Source organism: Mesitornis unicolor, unplaced genomic scaffold, assembly GCF_000695765.1.
Source record: "Mesitornis unicolor isolate BGI_N332 unplaced genomic scaffold, ASM69576v1 scaffold53559, whole genome shotgun sequence".
NCBI classification, from domain to species: domain Eukaryota; kingdom Metazoa; phylum Chordata; class Aves; order Mesitornithiformes; family Mesitornithidae; genus Mesitornis; species Mesitornis unicolor.
In genome coordinates, this window is record NW_010206289.1 from 4025 (window position 1) to 19161 (window position 15137).

At 37.1% G+C, this 15137-nt stretch overlaps 1 protein-coding gene across 1 annotated transcript in view; it reads left to right on the plus strand.

The window, feature by feature from the left end:
• Positions 1–432: 432 nt before the first annotated feature.
• The window catches only part of LOC104546314 (gephyrin), a gene marked incomplete at both ends in the record, with an annotated part of 31556 nt that continues 16851 nt past the window's right edge, over positions 433–15137 (plus strand). The window contains 4 exons of the mRNA XM_010191676.1: positions 433–552; positions 4093–4151; positions 4375–4528; positions 6452–6573. Coding sequence (XP_010189978.1) covers positions 433–552; positions 4093–4151; positions 4375–4528; positions 6452–6573 — 455 coding nt within the window. The remainder of the gene's footprint in view (positions 553–4092; positions 4152–4374; positions 4529–6451; positions 6574–15137) is intronic.

The window sequence follows — 15137 nt, forward strand, 5'->3', positions numbered from 1 at the left end:
AAAGCAATTAAATTTCAACCCTAGGATCAGAGTACTCTGCAAAAATTTTTTTGTGTGGAGAACTACTAGATTTTTGTTCGTGTAAGTTTCTAGAAGATCACCATCTAATATCTGTTACATTTCTAAGCCAGTTAATTTTCTGAGCCAAGCAGAGAATCAGTGTGTTGTTTCTTCAAAAAGTTATTCTTGTGATAGAAATCTGAGGAGAAAAAATCTGAAGCCACCTAGTGTGTGACCTAAAAGCCAGACCTGAAGCAATGACCTAATGATTTTTAAATACATTGGAGTTTATGCCTCTTGATATCACTAGCAGTTTATCAAGAGCCACGCATGAATAAGACTTTTAGTCTTTCAGATTACTTCCATAACGTTCAAATGGTTTGATATTTTTCTTCTCAAAAGTAAATTAATTTTTGTATGTTTATTTTTCAGCCAACTCAGACTGTGATGCCTGGTCAGGTAATGCGAGTTACCACTGGTGCTCCAATTCCGTGTGGTGCTGATGCAGTGGTGCAAGTGGAAGACACAGAGCTCATCAGGGAATCAGATGATGTGAGTCACAAGTTAATTTTTCTTTTGTGTGCAGCAGCAAATGGCTCATGATACAATCCTGTAAATAGGTAGTCCTACAGGAAAGCTCCTCTGTTATCTCCAAAATTTGAGGATTTTCACATCAGTTCCTAGTGCCAATTCTACTCACTTTTTCAGACTTGATTGAGTGAAAGGCAAATGCCTCCTGGACATCTGTAACTACAGTCAATTTGAGTGCCTAGTGTATTCACATTTTGAAATACAGAGTAGTGGCAATCAGACATTATATTTCCTTCTTTTATACTGAATTCACATTTAGCAGTAGAGCAGTCTTGCTATTTCAGGATCGTCCTGAAACTCAGCAAGATGAGGACTTTAAAAGTTCTCCTAAACACACCAAGTAAGAAGGGGAAAAGTTTTCTTAGAATACATAATGATCCTGGAATAAGACCTTGAAATATTGCAGTGTAGCATTACAGCTGACGTAATTAAAGCTGAATATGATGTTCTGTGGAAAAGTGAACTAAGTGCTGTAAAATTCATACTTGGATTATTTTGATCTGTGCCATGAGGATGGTTCTTTATTATCAGAGTTAGTCTCATTTCAGCAAAGGCAAATTTGGTGTAATTTGGAGAATACCTTACGATAAAAGCATATGTTTAGAATAAGGGGTTTTATTATGCAACAGGAGAAGTGAGTGCCTCTCAAATTTTTTAAACCGTAACTTTCTTCAAGAGGCCTCTGTGCTCCTTTAAAATGAGAAAATTACTGTTCTTAAGACCTCTGAAAACCAGGAAATGCATAAGGCACATATTTCCCTAGAACATAGTCTTAACTCTGCTTAATTTGAACAGCTCTTCCAATGTAACTCTAAATCATACTGGCACTGTACCTTACACATGCTGCAAAATATCACAGAAAAAAATATGAGTACTGTAGTATTAATTCTGTACATACAGTTGTCTTGAAGTAAAATGTGTTTTTTTATGAAGCACGGGAGCTCTCTGTAGGCAATTGTAACCCAAACAGTCGACCTTAGACTTCCTAAGTATCGTTCTGTCTTCCTTTGTGTTCAGAGAATTCCTTCTGAGTCATTACCTTCACTTACCCAGCTGTGAGTTCAGGACACTATGATCATGTTTGCCATCATCTGACAGATGATGACAGATTTCTTACTGACACAACTTCCAAGTTCAGTTTTGGAAAGAAGTGTGTGCTCACATCAGCTTTTGCTCCTCTTCTGCTTTTCTGACAAGCTGTTCCACTTCACCATAGCTTTATGCTAGCGTTGTGATTGCAGCTGGGGTGTAAGCAGATGAATTCCAGTGTTCAAAGCTGATGAAAACAGCAAAAAGTGAAACATATTCTCATGATCCTTTCTCATTCCTTATTACTGTAAATGCATAGATTTTTACATCTGATGATTTCAGCAAGCTGTCTAGGCTGACCTTCTTCTAACAGATAATTTGTGGAGTCAGTCCTGCTCTGAGGGTACAGATGTGTATGTGTAGATTATATCTTCCTGTAAAATACACCATTGCCTTCACTGCCTGTTAATCATTCCATTAGCCCTACTGAGCAAGTTTTCTGTGGCCACTGCCCACCTCATCATGACAGGACTATCACATTGCAGAGCAATGCACATGATAACCTGTTATTTTCTACTTCTTCTCTGGATGACTGTCTTCCTAGATTCCACTTTTTCTCTGCATGTGAGAAAAGATTATTTGGCTATGTGCTTAAACTCTGGGGTTTTTTTGCAAATGGTCAAGCCACCTTTAGCTTAATTTTCCTGCCTTTAAGTGTGAGGTAGAACTCTTCAGTTTCTACTTGTCCTGGAATATGCCACTCTGCTAATTCTGTACGTAAATAATTAGTACAGTTTAATTAATATGTTATTTTTGTCTCCTTTTTCATGCCTGGGTGGCTACATACTTCATGAATATTTTTCTTTTTAGTGTTAAGAACTCCGTCAGGGCTGTGATTTAACTGAAATGAAATCTCTAACATCTGAAATATGTTCTTCTGAAAAGCCAGAGAGTACTTTTAAGAGGAGCTCATTGACCCCTAGTTGCGGTAGCAGTACTTAAATATCATAGCAAGCATTCCCCAAATTACTGTAGAAGTCACAGGCCTGAAAGGAATTTCATCTATCCAGCAGATAGAAAAAATCTCATCAGCTCACCAAATGCACTGTTATTGAAAAACTGATCCTTGCAAAAGCATGTCTATACCCTTCATTTAGACATATTATGTCACCTTGTGGGAAAAAGAGGCCAATGTGATCCACCAAAACAAGAGTTAGATCCTACATCAAGACTGGATATCAGTATATCAGTATGGATGCTGGCTGTTAACAACCGTCAGACTAAACCACTCAGACATAGTTCAAAATATAGTAATACACAGCAGGAAGAATGCTGCCTAATACACACCAAATTGAAGATGCTCTCAGCATAATGCTGTACCTCCCTGGAAGCCCTACCTCTAGCTACCTTGAATTAAATTGTATTCCTGAAGTATTCTGGGATATCCATCAGTTCCATAAATAACAATCACTGCACATCACCATGCTGTCCACAGTCACGCTTTTCACAATGTTTTTCAAGCCTGGGATTACCAAATTAAAAAGCCTTTTTTTCTCCTTGTTTTCCCTAATCCAAGAGTCCTAAAATAGGACCTTTTCTATTACTCGTATGTATCATTGACACTCCTCTTGATTCCCTAGAAACTTACTAGCTATTTCTAAATGGTGTCAAAGATACGGAAAATTAAAGTCTTCACGAGTGGCCAACCATCCACAGCGTGTCATAAAAGTAAAATAATTCTTAGACTAATTGTTGCCCCAGGCAACAACCCACTTGCAGGGCTTCTAAGTTAAATATTAACAATATAGGTCATGTGCTATTTATTGGCATTGAACATATCACCAAACCATTGAAATTCTGAAGAAGAAAACACAAATCTTAAAGTAGACATCAGACTTTTTGGGCCACTGTCTCTTGTTCACAGTAAATAAACTTGATGAACAAGCCCGTTCCTGATTTGTACAAAGCTCTCAAGTAGGAGTTTCCACTACAGTAATCTACATGAAGGTCCTGGAACAGACCATATAGCTTCTCCCCACCTTTCTGCAGATGCAGTGGCATATCGTCTGTCAGACTAACACTTTATTTGAAATGCCATCTTTGAAGTTGTTTGAGCAGACCACATTGGCTGAAAGGAGTAGGAAGAATCTACTTGATATACCAGATCAACAAATACACAGAGAACATAACATAGGAAAAATATATAAACACAGGGATCATTTAAAAAAGCAAGGTAAAACTGTATTCAGTGCTGGTCCTTCTCTGGTGAGCTCTTCAAAGAGAGAATTTCTTACAAAGCTGTTCAGTTTTAGCACACATTGTATTCCAATTAGAAGAACAATGATGATGCTTAAACCATAAGGTCTCAGTGTAATGGATACTGTAGGCTGTGTAAAATTCTGAGAAATTAGAACTGATTAATCTGTTTTTTAGTACCCCAGCTGACCATATTTGATCTCCTTGTTTTTGTAGGGCACTGAAGAACTAGAGGTTCGAATCCTGGTGCAGGCTCGACCAGGCCAAGATATCAGGTCTGTAGACAGCCTGCTTTATAAACAGTAAAATATCTCTGTGAGGCATAGAAGGGCTTGTGATTTTTATAGTAATTGGTTGACCATAAGCAGTACTGACATTTTGACAATCTGACTAATGAACATCCCTGGACACTCCTTACCTGGACCAATCAAGGAAAGATACTTTCAATCTCATTCTGCTTTTATTTAGTTTTTTTTTTTTCTGTGCTATGATTTTCAGACCTATAGGACATGACATTAAACGAGGTGAATGTGTGCTGGCTAAAGGAACTCACATGGGTCCATCTGAGATTGGTCTCTTAGCAACTGTTGGTGTAACCGAAGTAGAGGTTAACAAGTTTCCAGTGGTTGCAGTCATGTCAACAGGGAATGAGGTAAGAAAAGTATGTTTATAATCAAGGTCTGAGTTGATGTATCTTCTTTGGGACAGGTATAGTGTTTTGAATGGTGACTTCTGCCCTATTCCCAAGTGGTCTCACTTTTTGAGCTGCAACTCACGTTGACATGAGGTATTTTTGTAAGTGATCAACGCATAATCAGCTGCTCGTGTTTTCTTCCTCAGGGGCTCTCTCACAAGTGTCACACGCTGTGTTTGACAAAATTTTGGTCACGTATCCAACCTCATGCCAGCTGCTCTCCTCCTGCCAGCAAGAGTGGACCTGTAGGATAGTCAGGGTTGTATTTCATTCTGCCAGTAATGACTGGAAGGGTAATTTCTTTTGAGCAGCCCTCCTCTGTAGCTATGGTGCAAGTGGTCTTTGAATAGTACTTCCGAATGCCTTGCTGTAGTATTGTGTCTTAATTTTTTTTTATTAGGATCACATGTTGAAATCTAGACAATGTCCTGTTGGTAAAATGCCAGGCCAGCTTCCTAATTGCTTTTTTCTTAACTACATCAGAAAAAGCAGATTTGAGATTAATGTACTGATTTTACAAATGTTTTCAGTTGACCTTGGCCAGTAACTAAGCACCCGCACAGCTGCTCACCCATTCCCTGTCCCACAGTGAGACAGAGGAGCAGCAAAAGCAAAAAGAACTTATGGGTTGAGATAAAGTCAGTTTGACATTTAAAGACAGCATGAAGTTTGACCTATAATTTTGACTGTTCTTTGAGACAAACTTTGAAGTCCAGACACAAACATAAACCAAATGGCTGTATTCTTATACAGCTTGAATATGTTGAATTTTGAAAGATTTTGAAAACTTTCAGTATGTTGGATTTTGTCATCTGGTAGTGTCCTTACAACTTTCACAACCCCAGTGAAGGTTACTCTGTGACTACTGGGTACAGTGTGGGCAGAGTCTTGCCAGATTTCATTACATAGATGAGGTCTGTCGTGCAGGAAACATACCACTAACCAAAGAACAAATCTGAAGTGCTACAAGCATTACAGGTGATGATTTTCTGAATAGTGTCTTCCATATGACTGAATATTCTTGCACATCATGAAAGGGTCCTTTACTGATGTGGGCACTCTCTTTTGTATCATGTGTTAAAAAAGATCCGGCACAGTAGGTTTCTTAATCATCCTGTGGAAATCTTCACAGAAATAGAGCTGCTAGCCAGAGCACCAAATATTAGCCATGTTCTGCTTTTGGTTATTCTTATCTCACTACCTGATACTATTGCTGTAATTTTGAGAGACACATTATTTACCTCCTGTCAGTATTGTGTTGCCCTTCTCTTTCCTACAAAAGAATTCCTAAGAGTTGTAAAATGTATGTTTACAAATGTATGTTTTGTAGTTTAACTTCCAGAATATGTAACACATGTAAGGCAATTGCCATGATGCTATCTTGAGAGAGAGCTTTTCATCCTAAACAGTAATTGAATAAGAACCAAGCTTTAAGCTTCTGTCTATTATTACAATACAGATTGTTTTATTTAAAAACCATCTTTATTGATAAGTAGACAGTGAACTTCCAAATTTATTTTAATACCTTTAAATCTGGTTAGCAACATCAGTGAGGTTCCTCTAAAACCATTTAAACAGAAACAATAACTTGGAAACTTAATGTTTGTGTTTTCTAATGTGTGAGATTAGAAGCCAAGTACTCCTAAGGAGAAAGATGATTTTGCAGACGTCAAGCAATAGAAACAAACTAAGCAGCATGGAGGATTGGACTAAACAGGCATATTACGTATCTTATTAATTTACATTCACTAATTCACTTTGCACATATATTTAATGATAGGTGTCTAAGAATATCCTGTCCAACCTGAAGAATAAAATTCTCAGTTGTGTAAAGGCCCAGTATTCCAATGAGACTGACTGAGAATGTTTCTGGTTTTATAGCTACTGAATCCTGAAGATGACCTCTTGCCAGGAAAGATTCGGGACAGTAACCGTTCAACTCTCCTAGCTACAATTCAGGAACATGGCTATCCAACAATCAACTTGGGAATTGTGGGAGATAAGTAAGTACCACATGTTAGTAAAGATGTCACTTCATATTCATGCGGTGCACTCTATGGCATCCACAAAAAAAAAAAGAAATACCAGAGAAAATGCCACTTATTGCAAGTGTCACAGTTTTGTGATGGGGTACATCTTGGAGAAGATATTTTACCCTTTTCATTAGAAAAATAGACAAGTCTCTTCTCATATTAAGAGGAATCATTTGATAAAATTCTTATTGAATGGTGTTTATCTTGTCTTGTCTTCTGTTTTTTGAGACATCTATTAGTGCTGCAAATTGAATTTATTGCTGCACAGGCACCGTGTTACACATAAGAGGAGACAATTCTGCAGCAGCCATACTTTTTTCTGATCCAATCAAGGGAGAAGGAGAGTTTCTCTCAGATTTTATTTTCCATGCCAAAATTAATTTAGAGTATAGAATTTTGTCTGATTCTGAGTAACTTTTAGGGAAGGCCCCACTGCTGGATATTGCTCAGCATTTCCAGAAATATGTCAAAGAATTTAAAAGAATCAATTTTTTTTTTCCTTTACTGATCTCTCTACTTTGATTGCCACAGAGCAGTAGAGTACCCTGTGATCAGTCCTTCTGTTCATCTGACAGTGATTGCTCCTTGTTTCCCAGTGGTAGTGAAGCTCTCATCTCATGTTGAGAGCTTTAAGTGGTTGAAGTGTTCGGTCTTTTGTCCGTTGCAAGACTGTGCAATGCCTCTCATCCATGGCTTGAGTTTCTCAGCATAACATATTTCCTCAGTTTATTGAGCCCCAAAGGCTTTTAACAGGCTTTCTTGTTTCTCATTTGCGGTATCAAACCAACTGACAGACTTGGTTTGATAGGGAGTTGTTCAGGTTCACCTCCACCTGTTTGAGAAAAAGGGTGTGTAGGTAAAAAGTAAGGCCAGATCAGAAGGGGGGGGGGGGGGGGGGAAGGCAATAGTGAATTTCAGCACCTACATTTCACATTGATTGATGACAAAATTCCCTAGCAGGGAGACAGTTACTGCTGGGGAGTAGCTCATTTCAAAACCAGTCTTCCCTAGTGCAAGATTCAATACAAAACATTACTAGATTGACAGAAAGTGTATGAATGGGCCAAGCACCGAGTGGTTTTACAGTACGGGAACCAACCTGAATGGTGGCTCCGGGAAATGCAGTTGTATTTGAAGTATTCGTACAGGGAATGTGGCATACAGCAACCACAGCGGTTGTTGTGATCTTAGGGAAAGGAAATCCTTCTGGATACTCTCCTTGCATCCAGGCATCTTTTTTGCTTCTCTGGCCTGGCAAAAAACTCCATTGCTGTTCCAAGTAGGCATAAATATCAATGACCTCCTGCCTGAGAATGCTTCCAATTTCAGGTGGAGACTTCATGCAAACTCATGAGATTGATCTTTCCAGAAATGGTATCTACATGTTCTGGATCTCTTGAGTCTCTTCTTTGTTATAAGGACCTTTTTAGACTTTAAAACACAGGTAGCAAAGTTCTCAAATAAAACTATTATATCCAGAGATCAGGTTTTAGATTTACGCATCTGAGAAAAAAGAGAACAACCACAAAAAGGCTGTTAATCATAAGTCCTGAGAGTCATCCCTACATAGAAGAAGGGTTGACAGGGTTTTTCTCCAACAGAATATGATAGGTGGAACTTTTTGCCACCTGCACGAATGAAAGCTACTGCTACTGTCATCAACATTACAGTCAGCATTAACTTACAGAGTGTCATTAACAGTGGGTTAATCCATTGGAAAAGATGCTTTCCCCTGAACATCTTTCTGGTAGCCTCTCTGGCAAAATAAAAATGTAAAGCATGTTTATTCATTATGGCCTTGCCCTAACCAAATAGGTATAGTCTCAAATTTGCTGTGAAGTCAACACCATCAAATGGAGGGTTTAACTTAAGGTCATTGTGCAAAACTATAGCTATGTACTCCATTGCCTTCAGGAATTTTTTCCATAACCTCCTAGGCATGAAGTTTCAGTGAAGATAATTATTCTTGAAAGCTCTCAGTAATAAATGGCAAACAATTTTAGTGAGATTTAAGGCCCAAGAGGATTTTTTTACTTTTCTACATTTAATACTAATATGTTTTGTGACCCTTTTTTACTTGTTGGATGGTAGCTGAAAACCAGACAGCAAACATATATATCAGTCAAAGGCAGACAAGCGTCTGCAGCTTTGCTTTCAGTTACAAGAGAGGTTGATACTTTTGAATCCTCCCTATTAAAATGTTCTCTGTGTCTTGAGATAGTATTACCTTGGCAAAGGTAATAAGAATTCTTTTTAAACTTTCAGTTTCATGCTTGGAGAGTAATTTCTGCAGAGGTAGTTACTTTAGCTCATAGAATAGAAATAATGAGCCTCCAATTGTGGAGTGATTTTGTACTTTGCAGTAAGTTTTGAAAGAATAATTTGGTACTGTTGACTTAGCCAAGAACCCTCCCTATCTGATACCAGGATTCTGTCTTATCAAATCTTCTGCTGTTCTTCTCACACTCACGCCCAATCCATATATTTACAACAAAATGCATCTGCAGTTCTGTTTCAGCCAAAGGGAAAATCTGAATATGTAAATTAATTTGATAATAAGTATGGTATTATTTCGCTATGTAATAAAGCTACTAAGAGAACATTGCCCATATGGATATTTCAGCATATATCTTTCGAACTAACATGACTGATTTGATTGGGTACCATGGCAATTGAACCAATGCAAGAGTCTTACCAGAGAGATCTTATGAAGGGTGCCAATTTGACGAGTTGGTTACCATGTTTATAGAAAAGATGAACAAGCCTTCAGTGTCTGTTATATGGTTTACTGGAGTTAAACCATAGATTATGTATGTTTGTGTGTGCTCATGTGTATGTGCAGTTTATTTTGTATGTATCATACATATGTAGACAGTGAAAAAGAGGAAGGTTTTATATGCCTGCAATACCTACAGATGTAGTAAAAATACTGGCAAACAATAAGTTTCAGAGGAGAATCTTTTTTTTTTCTAGTTCTTCTTGTTTATACATTTTACATTGAGTAAATTTTACTACTTTTTACTATGAGTGTCACTTCTCGTATACCACAAGCATTGACTGCAGTTTGAGAGAGCAGCTAATAGGGAGTGCAGTTAAGCATTAATATTGCTGTAATGGGTCAAGTTTTTTAACAAGCATGGAAATTCTGTCAGTCATATATACAGAGCTAATATTCAAGCCTGAAAAGTGGTTTAGAGTAGTATTTGCAAAGACAATCTTAGAGGTAAGTATTCCTGTATTTCATTTCAGCATATGAATCAGCCAGAGGTGTTTAGGTAAGAAAATAGCTTGTCCAGCTGCTTCAAAGCCCAGGGCTGTGATACCTGTAAACACGTTGCAGCAGAGAATGTGAAAGGATAGGGAAGCATGTGGAATGTCTGTGGGTAGCTGCAGAGTAGTTAGGAGCACTTTAAAAATGTCTTTGCGCATTAATCACGTGTGCAGTTACATTTTGAAATGGCCACTCAAATCTTAGCCTATATTTGTATTTTCAGTTGAAACCAATATTTTATTTCTTTCTGGAGCATTTTAACGGTTTCTGAGATTGTCATTGCTTGTTTCCATTTTCATAACTTGTATGTAGGACTCAATATTCAAAATGAAAAACAGCAAGTCCAAAACACACAGATAAAATCTACAGTTAAAATCCTAGAAGCAAGCAATATGAGAAAAGAACAAACCTGGAAAATGCAATATAGCTGGAGTTATGGCTGGCTGGAAACCAAGATTTTCTCTATTTGTGTTCTTAGCACATAAAACCCAAGCTGTTTGAAAAGCACACATCTCTGGATAGATATGGAAGTTATTCCATGTCCAGAATTACTATGAGCACAAGAAACAAATGCAAAACCAAAAAAAGGAAGAACCCATTCATGTTGTTCTTACTGTTGTCTTACATCTTTGTCTGAATCACAGAATCACTTACTAAAACAGAGCAGAAAAAACTGGCCAGCTAGAACTGGTATTCCAGTGTACTTTTGAGTGTGGTTTCATATAACAAGACCAAGCTAAAAAGGCTTCTAATTTCATTTTCTTTGCTTATATTCTATGAAATTATTTGGTTCTTTGGAAACCATTAATAAAAACAAGAGATACATCTCTGTTCTGATCTGTAAAACTATCAGGGGGTTTTTGTGTCTGATTATTTCATTTGTGTTGTTCTTTGTATCCACTGTTTATTTAGCTGTAAAGTTTAGCTCTAGCAAAATCTGCTATAGCATAGGCCTCTGTTTTAGAAAGCTGTTTTCCATTTTGACAGTTCTCCTTCTATGAAAGACTCTTTTATTAAACTTGCTACAGAATTTTGATCATGTATGTAATGAATTCAGTGTCCTCTGTTTTTACCTTTGTTTACATGAGTGCATTTTCCCCTTCTCTGGATTCTGTTCCTTATTTTCTAATTCTCTTATCATTTTTCTCAGAGAAATGTGTAACATTAGCTGCTTCCAGCTGCATTTTCATTTATAAGCCTGTGATTTCACAAAGGAAAAAGAAAGAATCTCTCTCTCTCTCTCCTTAGGAGAAAAATTTAGGAAATTCACATTATCTGCCCAGTTGCTTTAAAAATTTATCAGAATAGTTATAAAATCATCATCAAATGAGAGGTTTTCAACATCAGAAGTGATTAGTTTCTCATTTATATACCTCTCTTTTATGACATATTGTTTGACATAGAGCTCCTAAGTGACAGGTAAACCCATTAAAAATTACCCTTGCTATTGTGACAGCATTACTGTATGGTATCCCTAAAATAAAGGCTGTGAAAGAGTCCCTTCATATTTTGGAAGGGATACTAAGATCTCATTCAAGGATTTAGTCTGCTTGAATTTTATGTGTGCCATCCAAAAAGAGGTTTAAATCTTTTGTGCCTGTGTGGGTTGCATGTAATTACCAGTATTACAATTCAGATGGAACATCTGGAGTGAAGGAAGAAGCTCAGGGAAACTACTCTAACTCTAAAATTTCTCATGCGGCATTAACTTGACATGTATCATCATATGATTTGGAATATGAGCTATAGGCAGAATTCAGCCACAGAATCCTAGCCTCTTCCTGCACCAGTTTAATGTCCAGCTTGGGTACAATCAAACATATTGTGAATAGAATTAGTAGTAGTAGTGTTACCATTTACTATATAACTGCAAGAAAAGGCTTGTTAGAGAAAAGGCCTTAAATCAAATGTGATAGTATTCGTTTTTGCTGAAGTGACTTCAGTTCTAGATCTGCTCGAAGAATGATGATGTTATAAAGTGCGATCGTAGCCTAATGAATCCAGGGACACTGGGTAACAGTTTGAAGGTGATTCAGATATGGAGCTCCTCTATTTCATTGTGCTCTGTCAAGATAAATATTCTCCTTTTCAAGCAGAAATGTTTAATATCTGTCACAACTCTTGATAATCATTAGGGCAAACTTCAATAAGTTGTCACATGTGACAAGTCATCTCATCTAATGCATGTATTCAGAAAACACAAAGAAACACCTGAGCCAAAACAAAGGGGAAGAGAAGAACTTGTGAAACGGGGCAGTGCAAGTTCCAGGGGTTCTTCTGTACCAGTAGGAAACTACATAGTGTGACAGGTAATAAAATTTCATGCTGTAGAGGCGACAGGTGCAAAGCTAATGCACAACAGTGTGTCACTCTCAAAATTGTCCTCAACACAGGCATGGACTTCCTCCTGAATTAGCATTTAAAAAATTACAAGCCAGTAGTAGAACATGATACTAAACAGCAAGTAATAAACTAAGAAAATCCTCCTATATTTGAAAACCAAGACAATCTGTAACTATATTCGTTGGAGGGAAATGAAAACTACTCTAGTCTATTTTGAGGTATATATTAACATTTTTTTAAATATTTGGAGACGTAAGTTCTGTTTTACAAGAGAACTTCAGCCTCCAGGAGCCACAATATCAGTCATTTAAATGATTTTCAACCTCCTAGATCTAGATCATATACAGGACTTTGGGTTCCCAAGCCACTAAGAAATTTTTGAGGATTGAAACTTTACTATTAACACCCTCGAAGAAATTAATTAAAACTAATAAAGGCAGTTGATACAGACAGATCAAAGAAATGGTGAATGTTGAAAATGGGTCACTGTGTCGGCTTATATGAATCACTTAGAAGACTGGTTATTAGTATATTATTAATACAGCCAAGTATTAATTGTTACGTGTAAGACTAAAGAATGTAAGTAAACTTTACAGGATGGAGGATTATATCCTAAGAAGTAGAGATTTAGAAGAAGATTTGAGAATTGAAGTGAGTAATCTGCTAAATATAAGTTCTAGCACACGAATAAAAAGCTAAGTCTCCTGTAGAATTAGAAGTTTATTTTTGGTCTTTGTATTCCTAGGACATGAAGACAACAAAATATTGTATAGAATTCAGAGCAGAACCATTAAAATTTTTAAAAATTAAAAAGAAAAGATGGACCATATACTCCAACGGTATCAGAACTCAGGCTGTTTACTTCAACAAATAAATTCTTAAAAGATGACTTGATTACATTCCAGTAATACTGAGCCACATGGAGAATAAACTTTGAATAAAGTTTCTATTTCAGCAGCAATGGCTAGATAAAAGGTTAGACTAATTCAGACTGTAAATAAAGCATAATTTTAACAGTGAAGGTAATTAGTTATTAGGAAACTACATCAAATGCTTTGATAGATACTAATTTCAAAGCAAGATTGAATATATATTTAAATGTGATGTACAGTTCAAACAGAAGCAAGTTCAGAGAGTTTCCCAGACTATATTAAATACCAAATCAGACAAAATTATCAGTTGTTTCTCCTGGACTCAAATAATCTCTTAACTTTTACTTCAGAAAATTAAATGAACTTACATGTTATACTAGTGGACAGTATGTAATAGAAGCACAAACTCAGGAGAATAGTACCAACAGAAATAACACAGCAACAGTGATCTATAAAGACAAGATGCCAATCAGAGCTTTGGCTATTTTAATATGTGATGCTCTGATGAATTTGAAACTTTCTGGCAATTTTGACAAGATGCTTCTTATTTCCTTAGCTCTGTGTAATCTGTTGTGTCATTTAGAAACAGCTGTAGTTTCAGTCTGCCTTCTTGGAAAAGAACATTGTGAGAGTGCGAGTACTCTTATTGTTTGGCACCTTGCTGGAAAAAGTTTTTGATTTTTGAGGCTGCTATCCATAACGTTGATGAGTAAACCAGAAGCTGGGGTCATATACAAAGTCTGAAAGTCTTTTGTATGTCACTTCTTGACACAGTGACCTGATTTCGAGAAACAAAGACTGACTTCATTCTCTGACAACAGATAGAGCAAATGAGGGACTGAAGCCATTTTAGGAAAGATTTTTCCATTACTTCCAAACAACGTTTTATGCATCTGATCTGACAGGCCCTTTCTGTGATAACTATGAGGAGAAACCAGGCATGGATTTACAAGGTGATAAGGAGGATTTTAGATTTCATTTTAGTAGCGTCAGTGTGTGTGTATAACAGTAAAACATAGTGCAGGCATACTGGCCTGCCCTTCCCATCACATTCCTCAGTGAGACAGGATCTATGTGTGCCCAGAAGTGATCTTCAGAATGACAGACTGCAGCTGCTACATGCAGGATCTACTGAGCCTGGGCTAGGGACCGCGGAGGGAGGTTGATTTTATTGTTGTTAACAGTCCAGTCAGCTGAAAAGAAGAAAGGGCTCAACAGTTGCGGAATGACTATTCATGACCTGGTCCACTTCAATCTTGAACACGTTAGTGTAGCTTTTTTAAAAGAGACATTCATGTCAAATGAATATTTGTTGCATTTTACATTTAATTGTCCTACATTTAAGAGCACAAAAAAATAGACTTTGGCTTATTTCTGTTACAAAGGACACTATCTAAAAACTATTCCTTCCCACTGAAACTGACTTGGAAGAGGTATATGTAAAAGGAAATGCTGTCTTCATAAAACAGAAATTCGTCACAAATCACTGTTTTAAATAAGGTCGTTATAGCAGTAACTTTCCCAGTTTTGGACATTTTTTCTAAACCTGCCTCTTGGAGCAGGGTTGTTGGGTATAAAGCTTCTCATGAATGAAGTGGCATCTTTATTGACTGTAGAGAAAGAAAACTAGGATAAATACAACCCTTTCCCCCTTGTAGTCAAGAAGGTGACATTTAATATGCCTTGAGACTCATTTCCTGCATAACAACCTAGAAATTGTGAGTTAAAATGTTTCACTGGGGCCCGTTTCCAAATATTTTCCCATTATCTGTGGTCCTCCTTCCAAAATGTCAATGTGTTTAACACTTCATTTTGCTTTGTCTGGAAGTCAGGAGTAAACAAATTTCTCTGTAGACTCTGCAAGGAAAGATGAACTATGCATTGTTGACATGCCCAGTAGAGTGTAAATCCTTCTATAACTTCGTTCTTCATCCTTGCAAGAAGCCCATCCAAACTGTAACAGAAATGTGTTCCCATATGCTCCCTTTCTCTCCTGTTGGCTGGCCTTGCAGAGAGGAGCATTTCCCATGATAATTTTGAGTATTCAG